This window comes from Pipra filicauda, unplaced genomic scaffold, assembly GCF_003945595.2.
Source record: "Pipra filicauda isolate LSUMZ 115617 unplaced genomic scaffold, ASM394559v2 scaffold110_size2237424_pilon, whole genome shotgun sequence".
NCBI classification, from domain to species: domain Eukaryota; kingdom Metazoa; phylum Chordata; class Aves; order Passeriformes; family Pipridae; genus Pipra; species Pipra filicauda.
In genome coordinates, this window is record NW_024103552.1 from 897,481 (window position 1) to 916,429 (window position 18,949).

General features: G+C 37.0%; 1 protein-coding gene across 2 annotated transcripts in view; it reads right to left on the reverse strand.

Moving 5' to 3' along the window:
- VPS13B (vacuolar protein sorting 13 homolog B) overlaps positions 1 to 18,949 on the reverse strand; it is a 427,213-nt gene that overhangs the window by 100,376 nt on the left and 307,888 nt on the right. For both annotated transcript variants that reach the window (XM_027717679.2, XM_027717677.2), the window contains exons 34-35: positions 16,473 to 17,175; positions 7,184 to 7,321 (exon numbers count right to left, since the gene is read on the reverse strand). In XM_027717679.2, coding sequence (XP_027573480.2) covers positions 7,184 to 7,321; positions 16,473 to 17,175 — 841 coding nt within the window. The remainder of the gene's footprint in view (positions 1 to 7,183; positions 7,322 to 16,472; positions 17,176 to 18,949) is intronic.

Below are 18,949 nucleotides of genomic sequence, written 5' to 3' on the forward strand. Positions count from 1 at the left end.
ACAGGACATGAGGAAATGGCCTCAAGCTGCACTGAGGGAGGTTTAGGTTGGACATCAAGAAGAATTTTTTCACTGAAGAGTGGTTAAGCATTGGAAAAGGCTGCCCACAGAGGTGGTGGAATCACCATCCCTGGTATTGTTCAAGAACTGACTGGACGTGGCACTTAGTGTTATGGTTTAGTTGACATGGTGGTGTTTGGTCAAAGGTTGGACTCCATGATCTTGGAGACCTTTTCCAACCTTAGTGATTCTATGATTTGTAAGACTGGGATCTTTTCACAGACTAAGAAATGTGGAAGGGTGAGAGAGAAAAACATGGCATTTTCCAAGAATTTGTTCACTTTCCATACTCCTCATTCAGCAGTGGATCTTTTTTTCCTCATAGCTAATACAGAAAAGGCCAGGTCTTTCTCCTTCAGGTTGGACATGGATCTCACTCTCTTCTACCCCAAGAAGGCTGTAAAATATTAAATTTTTTAATATACATTACTCCTAGAGAAGAAACTACTATTTGTCCTAAACTCTTAGGATGATTGAATTTCCTAGTCCTAAACAAGAGAGAAGCAGACGATGGCATGAAACGTTTTACCAGCAGTGATACTTTTTCTCTCTGAGCCACCCATCCTGGTGTAGGGAGTTTAAACAGAGGAAATCTGAGGAAGGTAAAGGTAATCCTGAGCCCTGATTCTGATTTGGAATTAGGGTGGCCCTTCAGCAACAGGGTAATGGCTGAATTGCAAAAATTAAATTTATAAAAGTAGGAAAGAGACATGTAAAGAAAAGACTAGCTGTACTGTTCTCAATTGTCTCTGGTCAGGCATCAAAAGAGAGACAAATTAAGAGAAATTGAAAAGCAAGAAGAATCCAAATGAATTGTTTTTATCCTCTAATTCATCATTCCCAATTTGGATCAAGGGAAAAGGAGGAAGAAACTTGAGACAAGGCTTCAGAGGCCATCTGCAGTCCATCTTGCATTCTGCTTCTGTGAGACAGATGCCAATTAGTCTGGAAGAGGCTGGTAGTCACTGCTCAGTATTCCTACCTACTGCTGTCTACGTGATGCAGCCCCACAGAAGCAGCTCTCTACAGCCAATATGGCAAACTACAGACTTCAGGGAGCTTCATCAATGTGAGCCATGCCGGGTGCTCCCCAGTGGTAACAACATCTACTTCCATGACCTAGTATGTCACTGACATTACACAAAGGTGACACCGAGACATTAATATCTTTAACTGGCCAGTGCCCAGGTTTGAGATCTCAGACAAGGCTCAGAGTGAAGCAATTCTATTAATTTTTTTAAATTATCACAAGTAAACCAAAGTAAATGGTTGTAGGTCAAGAAAACCAAAGATAGCATAATTAAGTGACAGAGAGCTACTGCTATTCATAAGATGCTGACCAAAATTAAGCAACTGAGCAGCTACCAAATACAGTACAGAAGTGTGTCAAGGGGTGGATGGTGAGGCAAAAAACTATAATGGGGGCACTGGGAGGCACTATCATGAAAGGAAAACCCTAGCTAAGGGAAACATTAACTCTCTCAACAGAGAGTCAGGGAAGATGAAGCACAATTCGGTGAGACAAAATAAATTGTTCCAGGTCATGGAGCACGTTTGTGGAAAAGAAAAGAATCCATAAATATTAGCTCTCTATTTTCTGCCTAGCTGCTGAATAATAGATCTATTTTAAGACACACATTAAAAAAAAAAAAGGGGTTTCAGAAAATGGAGCAAATGTTTGAAATAAGTTTTAAAAGAATGCCAGTACACTGAAAAAGATCCCAAGAAAATATTTTCCAACTTATCCACGTGGCTTCAGTGTGCAGGTTTCATTTTCAGTACTTAGGCATTTAAAAAACTAAATTTAAAATAAGTGTTGTAGATACTGCTTTCAGAAAGGTACTTTGATAATTTTATTCATTATTACAGACAATAGATCTGTCAAATCCAAAGCAACACCTACAGGCTGGTACACCTGTTTGGAATATTTCTCTTTGCCCTCTTAATCAAATAAATATCATTTTATGGCTACAGTGTCAGAGCTTTAAAAACTTGTTTGTAAAAGAGCAAAGGGAAAAAAAACCTACTAGAAAGCTCAAAAGTTTTGCAAATGACCCAGAGTTAATTAGAAAAGTCTGCACCCTGGCTAGTTCCCCTTCTCACGTGTCAGCTCTCATTAAATCAAAAAATTCTCCTTTCAAAGTTAACAAACACCATGGTTAACAAAACTGTTAAACTGGGATCAAGTGGGCACATTCCTAGGTTTATATATGATGTCATGCTAAGCAGCCCACAGCTGAACTTGCAAGTAGTATGAATGATTTTTCAATATATTAAGTATCTGATCTAATGCTAATTTTCTCTCTATAGGCTAACTGTGCTGGGAACAGGTGGCCCTGCTTTCAATTATGGAGGGCTAACATGCCAGTGTGAGGCCTGGATTAGTTCACCTTCTCACAGGGAATTTGCCTCGGTTGGGAATGGATTTATTATGGCTTCACACATGGAACGGAGCTCATGTCAGCTGAGGGCAGTGATACATCATATGATTCAAATTAACCTGCTGTGGACTGTTCCGCAGGGCTGATATTGTGTATTAAAATGACGACATTTTTAAAACAGCTTGAAAGAAACCAGGATTGCTAAAGTGCAATGGTTCCAATTTGTTCCAACTAATCTATCACCTGCTGGAGATATTATTCTAGTTGGGTTTCTGGTAGCTGCTATTTTCCAGGTTTCTCCACACCACTGACCTTGGTAATGGATACAATTGTTGCCTCTGCAAACGGGGGGGGGGAAGGGGGAGAGGAAAGGGAGAGTGTGCCATGGTGCAGTTCTGATCCCTAGATCCACTGCCGTGCCCCTTGTGGTGCCCAAACCATGTGTGGAGGGACTGGCAGGAAAGAGAAACCCCCCCGGTTCCCAGTTATCACTTTATCTTTCCATGGGACATGACATTTCTTAGTTTGTTTGGATAGTTTGTGCTGCAGAAATTATTTACAAAGGACCTCAGTTATTTCACATCTCACCTAACACCTTCCCAAGAAACTGCTGGGAGAAGAGAACTTTGGTATAAACCACCTATATTTTGTGTGTATAAGTATTTTGAGGCAATTTGTATGAAACCATACTTTATAAACATATTCTGTATCATTTCCATGCAAAAAAAAATACATCAAACAGACAGCTTTTATAGCTAAGAAAGGTGATTAAAAAATAATCCAGAGAAAGGAATAGAAACTAAAGAGACTAATTTTTCAAAAGCTATTGAAATAAAATGGTCATATTTGTTTCTCAACTAATGAATTATATCTAATGCTGATGCAATAAATAGTTTGCTATGTATTAGACAAGAATTAGAGGTACAATCCAGTAACAGACTGAATATAAAAGTCACGTAAACTGATGTAAATGGAATTTTAAACATTTTAAATAATTAGTTTCTGTAAAAAGAGAAAAAATAGTCCTTTAATACATTGTGGGGTTAAAGCTGAGGTCTGTTCCCACAGGCCTGATGATGAATGCTTATTTCTTCTAGGATCCTATTACCTTAAATCTGGAAGAAATATAATTTTTCTTTAGTTGCCAAAAATGTACAAAATAATCAACTCATGTGGCAAGAAGTGCATTAATGTATCCTGTTATTCTCATTTAATTAGTGGTTTCCAAGTTTAGCTACTTGCTGCAGTTTTTTGATCTCCGAGCTAATACAGACTGACAACCTGGTTTCCTGTGTGGTGAAACCATACGATTTTTCTGTGGAACACTATCTACTTATCTGATTCAGCTGACAAACTATTTGCAAGGAGTACTGGTTTTATCTAACACAGCAAACACTGGGAACCACTTGCAGATTTTTTTCTGTTAACTGCTTGATAGCAGTTTGCATTATAAAACATAGGCATGTTTGATTGCTATATTTGAAATTTAACCTCAGCACATCAACAATGTATTTTGAGAGTAAAATGGCATTACAATTAAATCACTGAACTTTGAACACTTAAAGCCTGCACAGAAAACTGGATAGTTATCCCAACTGCTACACCAGATTTTTGTCTGCATAGGCACAGCTTTCAAAAAATGTGCTGACTTTTCAGAACAGCTGATCAGCTGCACCAACAGGCAGCACCTACTAGTACATCCAATGTATTTCAGCAATTCACTTACTGCAGTTATAAAAAATACGTACATAAATGAATATGAAAACAGACAATCTGTAATTAGAAAATAGGTCACTTAGTAGCCGCATTTTTTGCCAAATATTCACCAAAAAAGAATAGCCTTCAAGGCCTGTAACATTACCATACTCCAGCAGTGCTTTTATTTATTCAATTTATTAGCTGTCTCCCATCACAAATTATTTTTTTGTCTGTTGACTTTGCAAGAGCTCTTGAGAGTTTTGCTGAGGTTCTTGTCCTCAATGAACAAGTACCAGCTGAATTACAAACTGGTGGTGTAACACTTTCTCCAGGCTTGCTGACGGCCAAGCTACCTCACCATGGAAGAAGCTGTGGTTAGGGGACTTCTTGTCCCCCAGGAGAATTAGTAACTCATTTTCCAGTAGCGTGCTGGGGAGCTGTCAAGCTCTCATAACTCTTTGCATGTGCTGTTCTGATGCAATCACATGCAGAATGAGCCTTCCATTAGTCATCCAGTGAAACTTCCATACCCCGACAAAGGCTTCTTGGTAAAGGTTAGTTTACTGAAGATCTCATAGTGGTAACTGCTCTGCAAGGGAATGCAGAGCTGTTTTGTTATATTACACTGGCAAAACACTTCATTAAAATTCAGAGTAATTACTGTTGAGTCATGTGTAATGATAGTTCCAATTAGCAGCAAAAAGACAATAATAAATGCCTTTTGGCTAAGAATAAATCCCGAAAGAAATCTCTGAAGTTTTAAATGTTCTGTGAGAATAAATAGATTGAAGGTTATGATGCATTAATTTGTGGTTTTTCAGTTCCCTATTTAGCCAAACACTATGGAGTGGAGAGATTTAACACTGAATTGTTGAGGTTGGGGTGGACACTTGCATTGCTTGTGAATACATACTTTGCAAGCTGGTACCAACTTCCATGTTTGCTAGTTTAGTTAGAAGTCTGTCCTGGCCAGGACAGCATCAGGAAAACACCTTCAGGTGTGGAATAAATTAAATATAAAGCTGTGCTAGGAAACTACAGTGAAAACCTTGAGAAAACGAGAATGCACAGATGAAGGGTCTGGGAATATGGAAATCTGCCAAATTTGGGGAGAGAGGACACAAAAGAACTGGAGGGAGAAGGATAAAATAAAACCAATCTGGCATCAGTGACGAAAAGTCCCCTGATAGTAGGTGTCTTTACCCCTCTTGTGCTGCTCCTGATTAAAATGAAAATCTACCATTACTATCAATTAGTCCTTTTTTTCAAATGGTAGCAGAAGTAGAACATGCAGTAGGTCTGAAGGTTCAAAGGTCTATTAATGAAGCCCAATAGCAGTAAATATAAAAAAAGCTTTGCATTGTTAAGTCGTTTTAAAAAGTCTTCTCTTAAAATAATGCATTTAAGACAGCATGGAAAACCAAAAAAGGAGGCAAAGATGCGGTTGTTCACATACTTTATTCTTTCCTTGAGACTCCTGCCTGTGTGCAAAAAATGTTTTTTCAAACTACTTAACCGCAGTATTTATAGTTAGTGGGCAAATACGTGTGTCTCATTCTCTGGTTGTTCCATTTGATGTCCTGGGCTCTAATATTCAGAAGTGATTATTGCTTCACCCACAGACAATATGAACTGTGTTTCCAACATCAAATTCTATATTTAAGTACCTGGGAAAATTAAATTACTTGTTTTAAATTGATAACCTTAATATAATGAGAAAACCTTTAACATCCCTGTGCCTCAGTTGCCTTCTGTGAAACGGCAAGGGCACAGTATTCCATCACCCATGGGAGGGTTGCATAGGTAAATTAGTATTTCATAGTGTTCAGATCCTGCATAGCAGTGAGCAATGCAGAGGCAATAAGTAATTCTGCTGTAGATCCAGGTTTAGGTAGTGTGCTGTAAGACTGTATGAATAGGTAACTGAATGAACAGGAAAACCCAGTACTGAAGAGCTGCTCACTAAATGACTGATAACAGCTCACTCTGTGTGCTGAGTGAAGTAACAACACTCAGGGTAGAAAAAATAAGTTAATTCAACAAATGATAACAAATACGCATAAGAGAAAATAATTATGATGGCACAGGTATATGTATTTTCTAACTTTTAGTATAACCTCAATTATTCTACACTGTAATTTAGCTATAAATACATAATTCACAAAATACAGAAAGGATGACATACTTTAGTTTGCAGGAGTTTCTGACACTAGGAGTGAAACTTTAAGTCACATTATGTTATGTAAATGCTAACAAATCCTTTATACTACACTACTTACATTAATTAAAGAAATACAATATCACTAATTTTTAAATTTTACAGTATCAACACCTTATATGATTGGAATTTCCAATACCAGGTATCCAGATTTCGAAGAACCCAAGAGAAGATGGCTTATAAAAATCTTCAGAAACATTATAAAAGTCATCTTTTCTAAATGTAACTGCAATAAAATTTCAGTTGTTCTAGGACTGGAAGCAGGTACCTTCCATTCCCCTAGAAATCTGCCAACCTCAGCCTTTCTAAATTTACTGTGGGAAGAAAATTAATAATTAGACCTTAATCCAGTGATTGGTCCAGGACGGACCATTCCTCAATTTTCACTTCAATTCAGGGTAATTGCTGGAGGAAAATTTCACATTCGTGAGCAAGGAATACAACACTTTTCTGATTGACTAATATAATTGAATCATAGAATAGTTAAGGTTGAAAGGGACCTTAAGATCACCTACTTCAAATACCTCTGCCATGGGCAGAGACACCATACACAAATGAGGTTGCTCAGGGCCCCATCCAACCTGGCTTTGAACACTTCCAGGGATGGGGCATCCAAACTTCTCTGGGCAATACCTCACCAACCTCAAAGTAAAGAATTACTTCCTAGCATCTAATCTAAACCTGCCCTCTTGCAGTTTAAAACCACTGCCCCTTGTCCTGTATAAAAAGGTCCCTCTCTCTCCTTTATATACTTATATGTGTGTCTATGTGGGCAAATCTACAAACAGATTATATTAGAAAAGAAAGATTAAAGTGCAATGCTTACCTGGTCCATTAAGGAAGTCTTTAATTTGCACAGTGACAAGAGGAGGTGGAATACCACTTCTAGCATCTACCTCTCCTGCTACTGTCTGCAACCAAATCTTGCAATAATCCAGAGCTTCCGGCAGAGTCTTCCCAGGATCTACAGATGATAATTATCACAGTCATTAATGCTATTTCAGGAATGTGATACATAACAAAACACTACACATAAAATTGATTAAACAAAATTAAAAAGTTTAAAATGTAATATGGGAAATACTGTACCTAATACAACTGGTATACATAGCATTTGTGCCTAGAGACACATGTAAATGTAGAATAATACATGCACACATGAGCAAGAGCACAGAGCTCTAATTACACAAAATTTAGAAAACCTGCAAAAATAGGAGTAAAATACATCAGTTACCCCAAGATGACTTTAAATAGCATACAATTTTAACTTTAATTAATGATTAATTATTGACACTTTTATGCAGTCTTTACAAAAGAATTGGTGCTCAAAATCTGCTACTTCTAGACTGTATTGTCATTTCCAGGTAGAGAAGATAATAATGGAGAAGTAAATTACGAAGGTGAAAAAACAAGAATGCTATGAGATCTCAGGAACAAAGCATGATAGCAGTGCAGTTATATAATTCCCTTTGGAGTTTCACTCAATAGCTAATCCACAGCTATTCTTGCATGCATGCATGAACTGTGTTTCTTTGATCAGTCTATAATATTACAATTGTACATTAAAATTAAATCTGTCCAAGTGTTATTGTTGTCTTCATTTTCCAAGTATTACAAATGGCAAAAAGAGTAGTGTAAAAATGCTTTTTATTCTTTAGGGACTCATGACCTTCATTATAAGAGTACTCAATTTTAGCATAATAGGCCTTAAATTCTAAATAATCATTCTTTATTATCAAGACTGCTATGTTAATTTTTGAATATCTGTCTCATCTTCAATGGCTTAAGGAGCTTTTCTTGATGCTATTCTCTCCTTTTTTTCAGTCAATTAAAAACTGCAATAATTGCTTTGAGTTTTACTGAATGAATTCCTTTCAAGGATAGTATTTACATACTCACTCTTATACCAACATATGGTATCGTGGTATCACGGTCATATGTGAATTAGGTATATAAAGTCAGCTTTGGAATTTGTGTTTCTTGACCCTATCATGTGATTCATATAAAACTTGGCACATACGAACCCTTATGTGATTTCAAAGAACCTACTGAAACCAATTGATCATGACTTTAGATCTATATGGAAAAGATCAAAAGTTAGCACATTCTTCTGTTTTTATTTGATCAATTTTCAGGCAATGACTTTACAGCAGTGTTTGTACTGTATGGCATATACATTACAGTCTTTCCTTCCCTTTATTCCTGCTATATATATTTATAAAATCAGCTCTCAATAGTTATTTAAGAGCAGTCACTGCATACAACAGATTTGTATATTTTCTATGAGAATTTCTACATTTTTATGGTTCTTTAATTACAATAACCAGAATGGTGTGGTACACTCCCTTTTCTATAGTAAGTGCTTTAGGGAACATGTTGTGTCTAGCATTTGTCTAGTATACTGCAAATAACAACAGTAACAATAATATCATCCTCTTTACCACCAAAGCACTTGTTTTTTCCAAAACACAGATTTATAGCTGTTGTAAACATGGTTGTTATCTCTGACTTGGATCTGTAAAATAATATCTTGTTTTGTGCTAGTAGATCATCATAAAGAACTAACATTCTAAAGTTTTTTAGAATATATAGTGTAAAGCATTGTCAAAATTACTGAATATCATTCAATGAACATCACTGAATCAATTAAATTGATCTCTAAGCTACTGTTCCTTCAGAACTATTAATATAAACATTTAGGTGTACCAATGTGGAGCAAAATGTTGCAATATTTCATTATTTTTCTCATTTCTGAAAGATATCATCACATACTGTATATAGCAACCTATATCATCCACTGGCTTTTCAGAAAATCCACTAAATTTAGTCGAACATCTCTTTTGAATAATACATTTACAGGTAGTCTTATTATCCTAAGATGTGTTTATGTTATAAAATACCTAATAATTATTTCAAAGTTGTAGCTCTTTAAAGATGAAAATATCTCAGATGACAAGAAGTTACATTGCAGAAAATCCCTGCATGACCTAATACATTAACTCTATAAACACTACCCTCAGGGCACTGGGAAATGCAGTGTGTAAGCGGAGTCAAAAAATAAAGGAATCATGGGACTCTCAGGAGATTGTTTTGCTCAGTCATGCCTCCAAGGAGTGCAGCACTGTCACCTCTTCATTACCTGGGGCACAGCAGGATTGGAATATGTGAATAATTTTAAAGATTCTGAAATTTACATACTAGGAACAGAACATGAAGAAACCTCAATGCACAAAATTAGCTTGAGCCTAACAAAATATATTACTTTTAACTCAGCACTGGTCTTACTGAGTTCAAGCATTTTCTTTTTTAACTTTAAGTGAAACTGAGCTAATTTTGGAAGCAGGAATGTTGCATTGACACAATTTTGCATTGGAGGTAATAATCTCAAAGAACTCGTTTGAGTGCTTCCAAGATGACAGCATATGATTCATTTGAAATCTGGGTAACAGACTTGACTATACAGCCAAATATGCCAGAAACTGGTCAATAACTAAGGTTTTACATAATGACAAGGAAGCTAAAACCCAGAGGTTTCAAAACTGACTATGATTCTGTATATCAAAAACTTGAGAGGAGTTCCGAATAAAATGTATCTGGGTAAGACAAATACATTTTCATCAAAGGTTAAATGACTGAAACGTGTATCTTGATTAAAATACCTTATAAGGTAGAAAACAGCATATGCATTTTAATAAAATCAAGAATGAGGAAAAGAATAAAACAATATGAGTCAATCAATCCCTATGCCAAGGGCATAGGAAACATCAGAGAAGCAGCTGAATGAAAAAAAAAAGAAATCTTAGGATGAAAAGTGAGGAATTCATGATGAGGAGAACTGCTAGAAAAAGGACTCTTGTCCCTCAAGGAAATGATGGAAGTGTTCAAAATGTTTAAAAATACATTTGACAGAACACTGTAAAATATACAATAGGGAACAATTATGCATCAGCAGGGAACTGGTCTGAATAATGTATTATAATAAGTCATTCCCATTTCCACTTTCTATGATTCTCCCAAAAATCAACACTTAAATTTGCAGTTATTTGTATAAAGAAAATGCTGCAGAAAACCCCAGGGATGCATATATAAGTAAAAGGAGAGGCTAGAATTACTCCACAGCAAGCCAAGAGAGAGACAAGAAAGGCTTGAGAAGTGAGGAGTGGTGAAGACGGCCAGAAATTCTATCCCCTACACCATGAGAAAAATTTGTCTCTGGCCGCAAAAGAAAAATGGTGAGACAACAATTACAGATTGACAAGAGTTTAAATTATAAGACTGTAATTTAAAATCTGCAAGACTGAGAAGCTGAGGCCTTCAATAGGTCAACATTCACCTTCCTCCCTCCCCTTTAAAAAAAAAAAAATTACTATATTTGAATTCAGCCAAACCACTTTTAGCCTTGCTAAGATCCAGACCTCACTCCAAACTTCAGTTTATGAAGTATCTTCCTAAACTTGATTTGAATTTGCAAACTTTTGATTTACATGCTATCCCTTTGGTCTTCCAATAACCCAAACTAGCAAACCCCAAACTCCTGAAGAGCAAAGGGAGTAAGGGCAAAGGGAAGGAGGAAGGCAGAAGAAATTTCACATCTTGAATATTTTCATTCTCCAAAATGTGTTTTTGTTCCTGTTTATAGCTGACAACTAGGTCAGCTCAGGGGGCACAGCCTGTGGGGGTCTCAGCGACCCACAGCCCGCCCGCAGCCCCAGGCAGGGACAGGGCTACTGAGCGTGTGTGAGGGATGGCAGCTTGGCCTGTTCAGCTGGAACTCTACACAGCCACAGGAGAGCTGCAATGTGCTTTTATTTCAATGGATGAATCATATTTTGGTCTGCAGTCAATTTTAAAAACCAGTACGATGCTGCAATCATCTTCACATTTGAAACTCTGAAGTGGAACGTTTGGTCTTATTTTAAAAACGGTTTCCATTGGAATTTAAAGAACACAAGTGGGAAAACATTTCTGCTAGCGTACTCACAAGTGCTGTGTCAGGAAGTTCAAAAATGAGCACTTACAGTAACCTGAGGAATGCACATTCCCTGGCCTACTTGGTTTTATGGGTGGGGGCTGGACCCCCCCGCATCCATGGCTGCAGATGTACTGGACAATAAATATACTCAGAGGGGAACAGGTGACACTCTAGCAGAACTCCTTCAATGCTATGCTAAGAAGCAGCCTTAAATCCTCTCTCTGCCATGTAGTAAGCACAGGCTGATGGAGAGGCAGTGAATCAGACCTCCTGCCAGAGCCAGCCTGCATCGCTCTTCATGCAAAAGCTTGGGCTTTACATCAGATCAGAGGTTACATGTGATCTTAGCTACTGCATCTGCTCTTCATGGACTCCCTGCCATCAAAGGCGTGGGTGTCAAATAAAACAAAATAAAATAAAAATCAAGAATAATTCTGGATGGCCTCAAAATGCCTGTTTTTGCAAATGTGTCGTTGGCGGAAGTTGAAGAAATTCCATGCATAACAGATATTTACTGAGAAATTCCTCTCCCTTGAAACAACCAAGCACCACAACCTCCTCTTCGAAAGTAAACAAACAAACAAATAGAAAAAAGATTTTTCAAGAATGCCCAGAGCACAGTGGTCAGGAAATGAGGCAATTTTGTATCTGGATTACATTACCTGAAACAAAGCAAATAAAGATTTAAAAAAATATTTATAAAAGCAGCTTATGAGATTACATTAAAAACAATTGCACCCACTATTATTTAAGTGGAAATGGTCAAAGCTGTTTGCAAAAACTAACAGTTAGCAGATGCCTTTTTGTTAAATGTAGGATGAACATTGAATAAAAAGGGCTTTTTTACAGTATCTTCCAGTCTATTTACACAGAATCTTACATGTAAACTCAAGAAGCAAGTAGGTTTCTTTAAGGGCACTTAGTAAGGAGTTCAAATTTATTCCATTAATTTATTTACTTTGATTTGAAATTCCTGTACCTGGCAGTAGCATAACTGCAATCAAGCTGCCCAATTACAAAACACAAATGAAGCAGTTTAGTACAAGCATAATAAAACTGAGCTAACATTTCAATAACCTCATAAGTCTCCTCCTCCTACAAACTGACTTGCCAGTGGACTTGGTTAGAGAGAAAGACTGAGGAAGCCCAGCCATCGGGTCTTTAGCTCCCAGGCAGGCAAATGCTCCCACATACAGACACTGGTCTGATGGAAGTCTGATGCAACTAACTGTTAATTAATACACTAAGAATACTTAACTTTCAAATAGCCTATTTCCTCCTATTTAATTCTTAAGTTTTTATTTCTTTTATGTTTCAGAAATTAAGCTAAAAATAACACAGCTAGTGCTAGTGACAGAGGAGCCAAGTTCTTTGGATAAAGTTTGGTGTTTCGGCCACTGTGCAATATACTCTCGCACAAAAAAAGTGATAGCTTAATGTCCAAGATCCTGAATTTTATGCTCTGTTCAAAACTAATAACAAAACCCTGTCCCAAATAAAATACATATGGTTTCATAACAGTATAAAAAACTTCATTTCTACACAATGTTCAAAGCAGTAAACCATCATGAAGCAGTAACCTCAATTCTGTCACCAGCCCAGGAGTAACTATTTAAAATTCATGTTGGTGCAGTTTTAAAGGATAATTTCCCTGTTTTATTCAAAGGTTCATAAAACAGACTGTCATCAAATTACCTGTTAGAAGCATTTCTAAATTCTAGACAATTTTTTTGACCTACAGCTAAACAATGTATTTCTTAGAAGTACACTAATGGGAGGTGAGGGATGAAAAGCACAACTAGATCCAGACTATTACCAGCCTTTCTTTACCCTAAAGTTTTTTTCTGGAGTTAATGTCAACCAAAGAATAAGACCTTTCTAATTTCACAATAGAATTTTGTATTTGCTTCTGCCTTGCAAAAATTTGAGAGTTGTTTCAGAAGTGCAGATTTTTTCTTTTAGAAAAGCTGTAAGAAATTATAGCACAGTATTTCTCAAGACCTGAATCTACTGCTGTTGAACTAACAGTAGTCAAGTCTTCAGAATTTCACAAGATTGATACAAACAATTTTTCCAAATGCTTTAAAACATTCATAAAATACTCTTATGCAGTGTATATGGTGTATAGATATACACAGAATGATTTGAAATGGAAGAGATTTTATTAGCATGTTTAGAATGTAACGTAAATATTTCATATATAGCTTAACTATGTAAGTTTAACCATATTATTGGAAGTAATGAGAAACTACCCCCATAGGAGTACCAATAAAATTTTATAACACACAATGTATTTTTTTTTTTTTGCCCAGGCAAGTCCCAATTTTGAGGTCGTGATCAAAAACTGCAGTGTAATAGGCCTGAATTTCTGAGCTGCTGCTGTGCTGTTGTCTAATCTCCATCATAGAATGGAATGCACACAATGTTTTCATCAGGTAGATGGTTTGGTTGGTTGCTTTTTTTGTTTTGTTCTGAAGGGGGAATATGCTCCCTCAGTTCTTATAATCCAGTTAAAATATATCTTTTATGTTCAGCTTGTGTCCTCTTCCCCATTCTGCATTAGATAATGGAGAGTTAGTTTCATGTGTACATACACACACAAGAGCAGTCTTCTAGAGGGGCTAACTGGAAGTACTGTTTAGCAACATTCACTGTAAATTAGACATAATTTATGTCCTCTTCCCACTTTCCAGTCCTTGATAAACAGAGAAATACAGGAATATAGTGCATATCTATTCTACAGAGGGAAAGAAGCTAACCTAGTTCCTTCAAATAAACTTCATATTGCTCTTCATATGGATGATATATCTCTTTCACAAAAAATTGTTGGCAAACGATCACAATGTCAAGAAAAATTGGTGTGGTTGATGAAATCAACTGCAGCAGTGCAGAAAATGCCACAAAGAGCTCCTGATTCTGTATTATATGGCATGCAATATATAGTGTGTGTAGTGAGTATTCACATACAGACATATATATAAAACACACGCAGTTCATGGTTATTTTCCCTCAAATACACGTCAGAAATGAAAAATAACGATTTCCAAAACTAACATGTTACTACAGCGGTATGATGGCATTAACCCTAAACAATGCAATTACAAGCACAGCAGGTCTTCCTAAACAAGAGGCAATAAAAACTTTATACAACCTATTTTGCTGTGTGAATTAGTGTGTGCCTTGAAGTGCGGCCTATTTTATTAACTTATTGATACATTTAGGACGGTATTTGTAGGTACTAGAACTTTGGAACGCACCTCTCGAACTCTTTTGAAAAGCACACTAATGCTTTGGCAGCAAGCACAGGATTCTGCGTGATACAGGAGTAAGGCACTTATTATTGCCCACAAAGGCAAGAGGATGAGACTAGAACCTCTGCCTTCACATAACGTCTGAGTCCTGCCTCCACACTATTTTACATTTGCCTGACATGGAGATGTAAAGCCAAAGGAAAGGGTAAGACCCATGTATGGTTAATCTTTGGTCTTGCAATTGAGCAACCACTGGTGACTGTGGAGCTCTCAGGCTGTATGTTCCTACTATCTTCATTATTTAACCTTCTTGCCATATTTCTGTGCTTTCTGATCAACTTTCAATTTATAGGAAGACTTTATTACAGCTTGTGTTTTCTAGAATTGCTCCCGTACACATGAAGATGGTGAAGGACTTCAGGAGTTAATTGTAGGAGTAGAACAGACAGAACTTTGCCCAGTTGATTGGTAATGTGGTGGCAGCTTGTACAAGGACACACTTGAATACCTCAGACATGAGAAATGAAGTCCCATTGCATCTTTCCAAAACACTAACTTAATGAAGCTGTAATCTTAAACTTAGACCTACTCCAACCTAAATTTCAAGCTTTGCTTTGTGAATTCTTTTCATAATAAATGCTACAACAACCATGTTTTATATAGTATTTAACAAATACACATGAGAATCTGGAGTAAATCAAATTCATGACACAGATGTGTTTCTTTCAAGACAGGACAGGAACAGCAGAGAAAGATGAAAACAGAAGAATGATAAAAAAAATGTAGTAGAGAACAAATCGTCTCCCTATTTTAAGTATCTTCTCTCTCACTGTCTAAACTGCATCACCATTTAATACCTCTTAAAAGTTCCACTGTATTTCAGATTTCTGAAAGAAGTTACTACAGCATCTTCAGTCTTTTGCATAAGCACATTATTTTAATGCCAATATGCCAAAAATATGCAATCTCATTCAGCAAAAATTTGGTAAAGGTGCACAAGAAAAAAGTATACTACTTTTCACAACTACTGTGCTGTGTGAATACTGTCAAGGAAAAACTAGAAATACCTACAGCTCTCATACAGTGAACAATTTGAAATCCCATCCCATTCTGGCTGTGTGTTCATCTGGATCTCTGCACACTCATTTACACTTTTCTGGGGTAACACTCTGTAATGATGTATCTCATTAAATCCTTATTCCCAGTACTGGCTGCTGGACAAATGAATTGCAATCATTTGATTTCTCTCTTCAGCAGTACAGATAAGGCAGGCATAGAATATTTCAGAATATTTCCTACAGAACAGTTATTTTGATATTTCTTGTTATAAGCTTTGCATACGAAATGAAAAAAAAAAGCCATTTATTAAGAGAAAGGAAATTCTTGCAAAACCCTATTGCTCAGTTGAATGAGAACTTAAAATACATGACATCATTTGATGCCGTCTGAAAGATCACTTTAATTTTCTTACAGTTTACGTTCAAAGCACCTGGTGCTTCTAAAATGTTTATCTTTACATTTTATTAGTAAGCTAGTATAGGAAAATATTGTGACATTCAGTCATAAAAAATGCTTTTTATGAAATTACCTTGGCTTACAACTCTTACTTCCTTAGAAAACTTTGAGAAGTTAGAGCAATGCAACAATGAGAAAGTAATACTAAGGAACAGGAAAAACGGGTTGCTAAAAGGTTAGATCTTAACTAATTTCAAACATTTTACATGCTTAACTTGATTCAGCTGTGAGGTGTAATCCTAAAAATATATAAATGTAGTGACTAGTATTTAAAGACATCCTAAAAGTCTCTCAGCTGTTTTCCACCACCCTAGTAACTTTGAGATGTTTAACGATTTTCACAGTTATATCCAGGACTGAATGTTAAATGCTCTTACCTGTACACTTGTAGTCTGAGGCGACTCCTTTAAGGCCAGCATCAAAAACTGATATTTCTACTTTTTGCTTTCTGTGGTGGCAGCTCAGGAGCACAGAGGGCTGTGACACAGTGAGGTAGAGAAATGGCTGTAGCTCTATGTCTCCGGTTCCCCTGCGACCAGGCTGCCGTACAATAGTTATACCCAGGGCTTGTCGAGCAGATGATCTTGTGGAAGCATGTAGACTTTCCAGTGACAACAGACCCGTTTTTCTCCCAGTCGACAGGGGGGCGTTACTGTTCAAAAGATCATCTGCTGTGACGGATGAGATGCACGGCTGACTGGGCTTCTTGGTATCATGGCTGCTGCCTGAGCCCGTTTCTGGAAGGTTCAAGGAGCTTTTGCTTATCTTCTCACCGTCTTTCTGATCTTGCACTGATTTTGAATTTGGTAAGGCAGTGCACGAATAAGTCATCAAGGAGATTCGACTTGCTGTAACAAAAATGTCAAAGGGAATGAAATTGAGATTTTTCACGATGGAAGACTGGCGGGAAGGACGAGCAATGCGGTGCTGGCTGGTACCACTGTGCTGCTCGATCTGAATGATTCTGATCTTAACGCTGTCGCTGCCAATTCCACTGTCCTGTGCCCCACTATAACGGGAAGAAGTCTCAACTGTTCCTCCATCAGCCACATCCATTTTTTTCTGCTCTTGTTTGGAAACCTGCAAAGGAAAGTATTATATTAACTTCTGATATACATATTTCAATTATTTTCATTTCAGTCACAGCAAACAATCACTAGACAAACATGATGTCAAAAAAGAGACTTATAAAAAAAAATCTGCCAAGTTAACTTTAACACAGTAATCACTTGTGAAAACACAGCAGGTGTCTGTTCCAACGAAATGATGACTCACGATAGTTGAAGTGCCAAAAGAATACGTGAAAGAAAAAAACAAAAAGCAGGCAGTAATGATTTCTAGTCACAAAAACATTTGTTTAATTTAAATGCTTTATTTAAACTCTAAAGAATCTACAAAAAATTTATGGTTTTTACAAAACCATATAGCTGTGAACTAATGTACTGAAAATAAAAAACCTAGGTAGAATTGTTTTCCGGTTTTGAGCACCGATGCTGAAAAAGTCATTTGTGTCACTAAAATATTTTACGGTGATTAGATGAAATAGAACATGATATTAATCTACTGCATAATCACAAAAAGATTAAATGGAATTATAAGCTGAAATGTATAAATATTATGTTGTAAAAAAATATTTTTCTTGAGTGGCATGGAAATACAGCAGCCTTATATAAAACACCAAAGTTACAGGAAACATCAGCACTATCTAAAGACTGGTTCTGTGATGGGGTATGAGCTCGTAGCTTACTGAGGCTACACATGGTATTGTCTGTGATTTTCACAGGGTTTCACATGAGAACTCACTGCATATAGAAATATTTCAAAAAGAAAACATACATCACTGATAAAAAAAAAAAAAAAAAGTGTTCCAGTGTTCCTTCTATCAAATGAAATGCAAGAGTGAAACAAAAAGTCGCAATGCTGTGTCCAGAGACTGTATAAGGCTCGAATCAAAAGACAGAGATGTCCCAAGACAAAGAAGTACTTCAGGAAAAATTCCTTTCAACACTGCTCATGAAACAAGTAGAAATCCTATCAAGAGCTTGAGGACAAGGTGGGGAACATATACCAAAATCCTTGGTTAAAAGAAAATCTGCAGAAATTCAATTATAAACATCATCATAATGAGGTATGACCAATTCCTCAGATTCACACGGAGTTAAGAGTCATGCATTCACCCTGTATAGCTTCCATAGCATAACTAACAAGTCCATCTGTGCTGCCCAGAAGTGTCTGCTCTGCTCTATATAGGAGCTAACATAAGAAATGTCCAACTCAGTAGGATTCCTGACCCATCCAGCCCAGTACGCTGCTTCCTATAGCACCAGGAGGAGACTGTTGAGACAGACTGTGAACCCTGGTCACTTCCCGCAATCTGTTCCTCTCTTACTCCCCAGGCATCCACAGCTGTTGCATGTAGGATGCCAGTGGTACATGTCTGTGTGGTCATTTTAGTAACTGTTTCTGGACTTGTCCATGAATTCATCCTATTCCTTTTTGAATACACTGATAATGTCTGTCCTCCACAATCTTCAGGGGTAACAAGTTCCAATTTTTTATTTAAATTGCTTTAAACCATCTCCTCCTCATGACATTGCATTTCCCTGATCTTTGTAGTACATTTATTGAATAGGTCCATGTCCAGCTTTATTAGTGTTGCTATGACTTTGTAAACTGTGATCACAACCCCCCTCAGTCTTCTCCTCTCCAGAAAGGGATATCCCAGCCTTTTTAGTCTCTCCTCCCAAAGAAGTGGCTCCAGTACCTTTAATCTTTTTAGCTTCCCTTCTCTACTTCTATAACTCCACTACGCACTTTTTGAGTACTCTACAAAGCATTCAAGAAGTGGAATCAC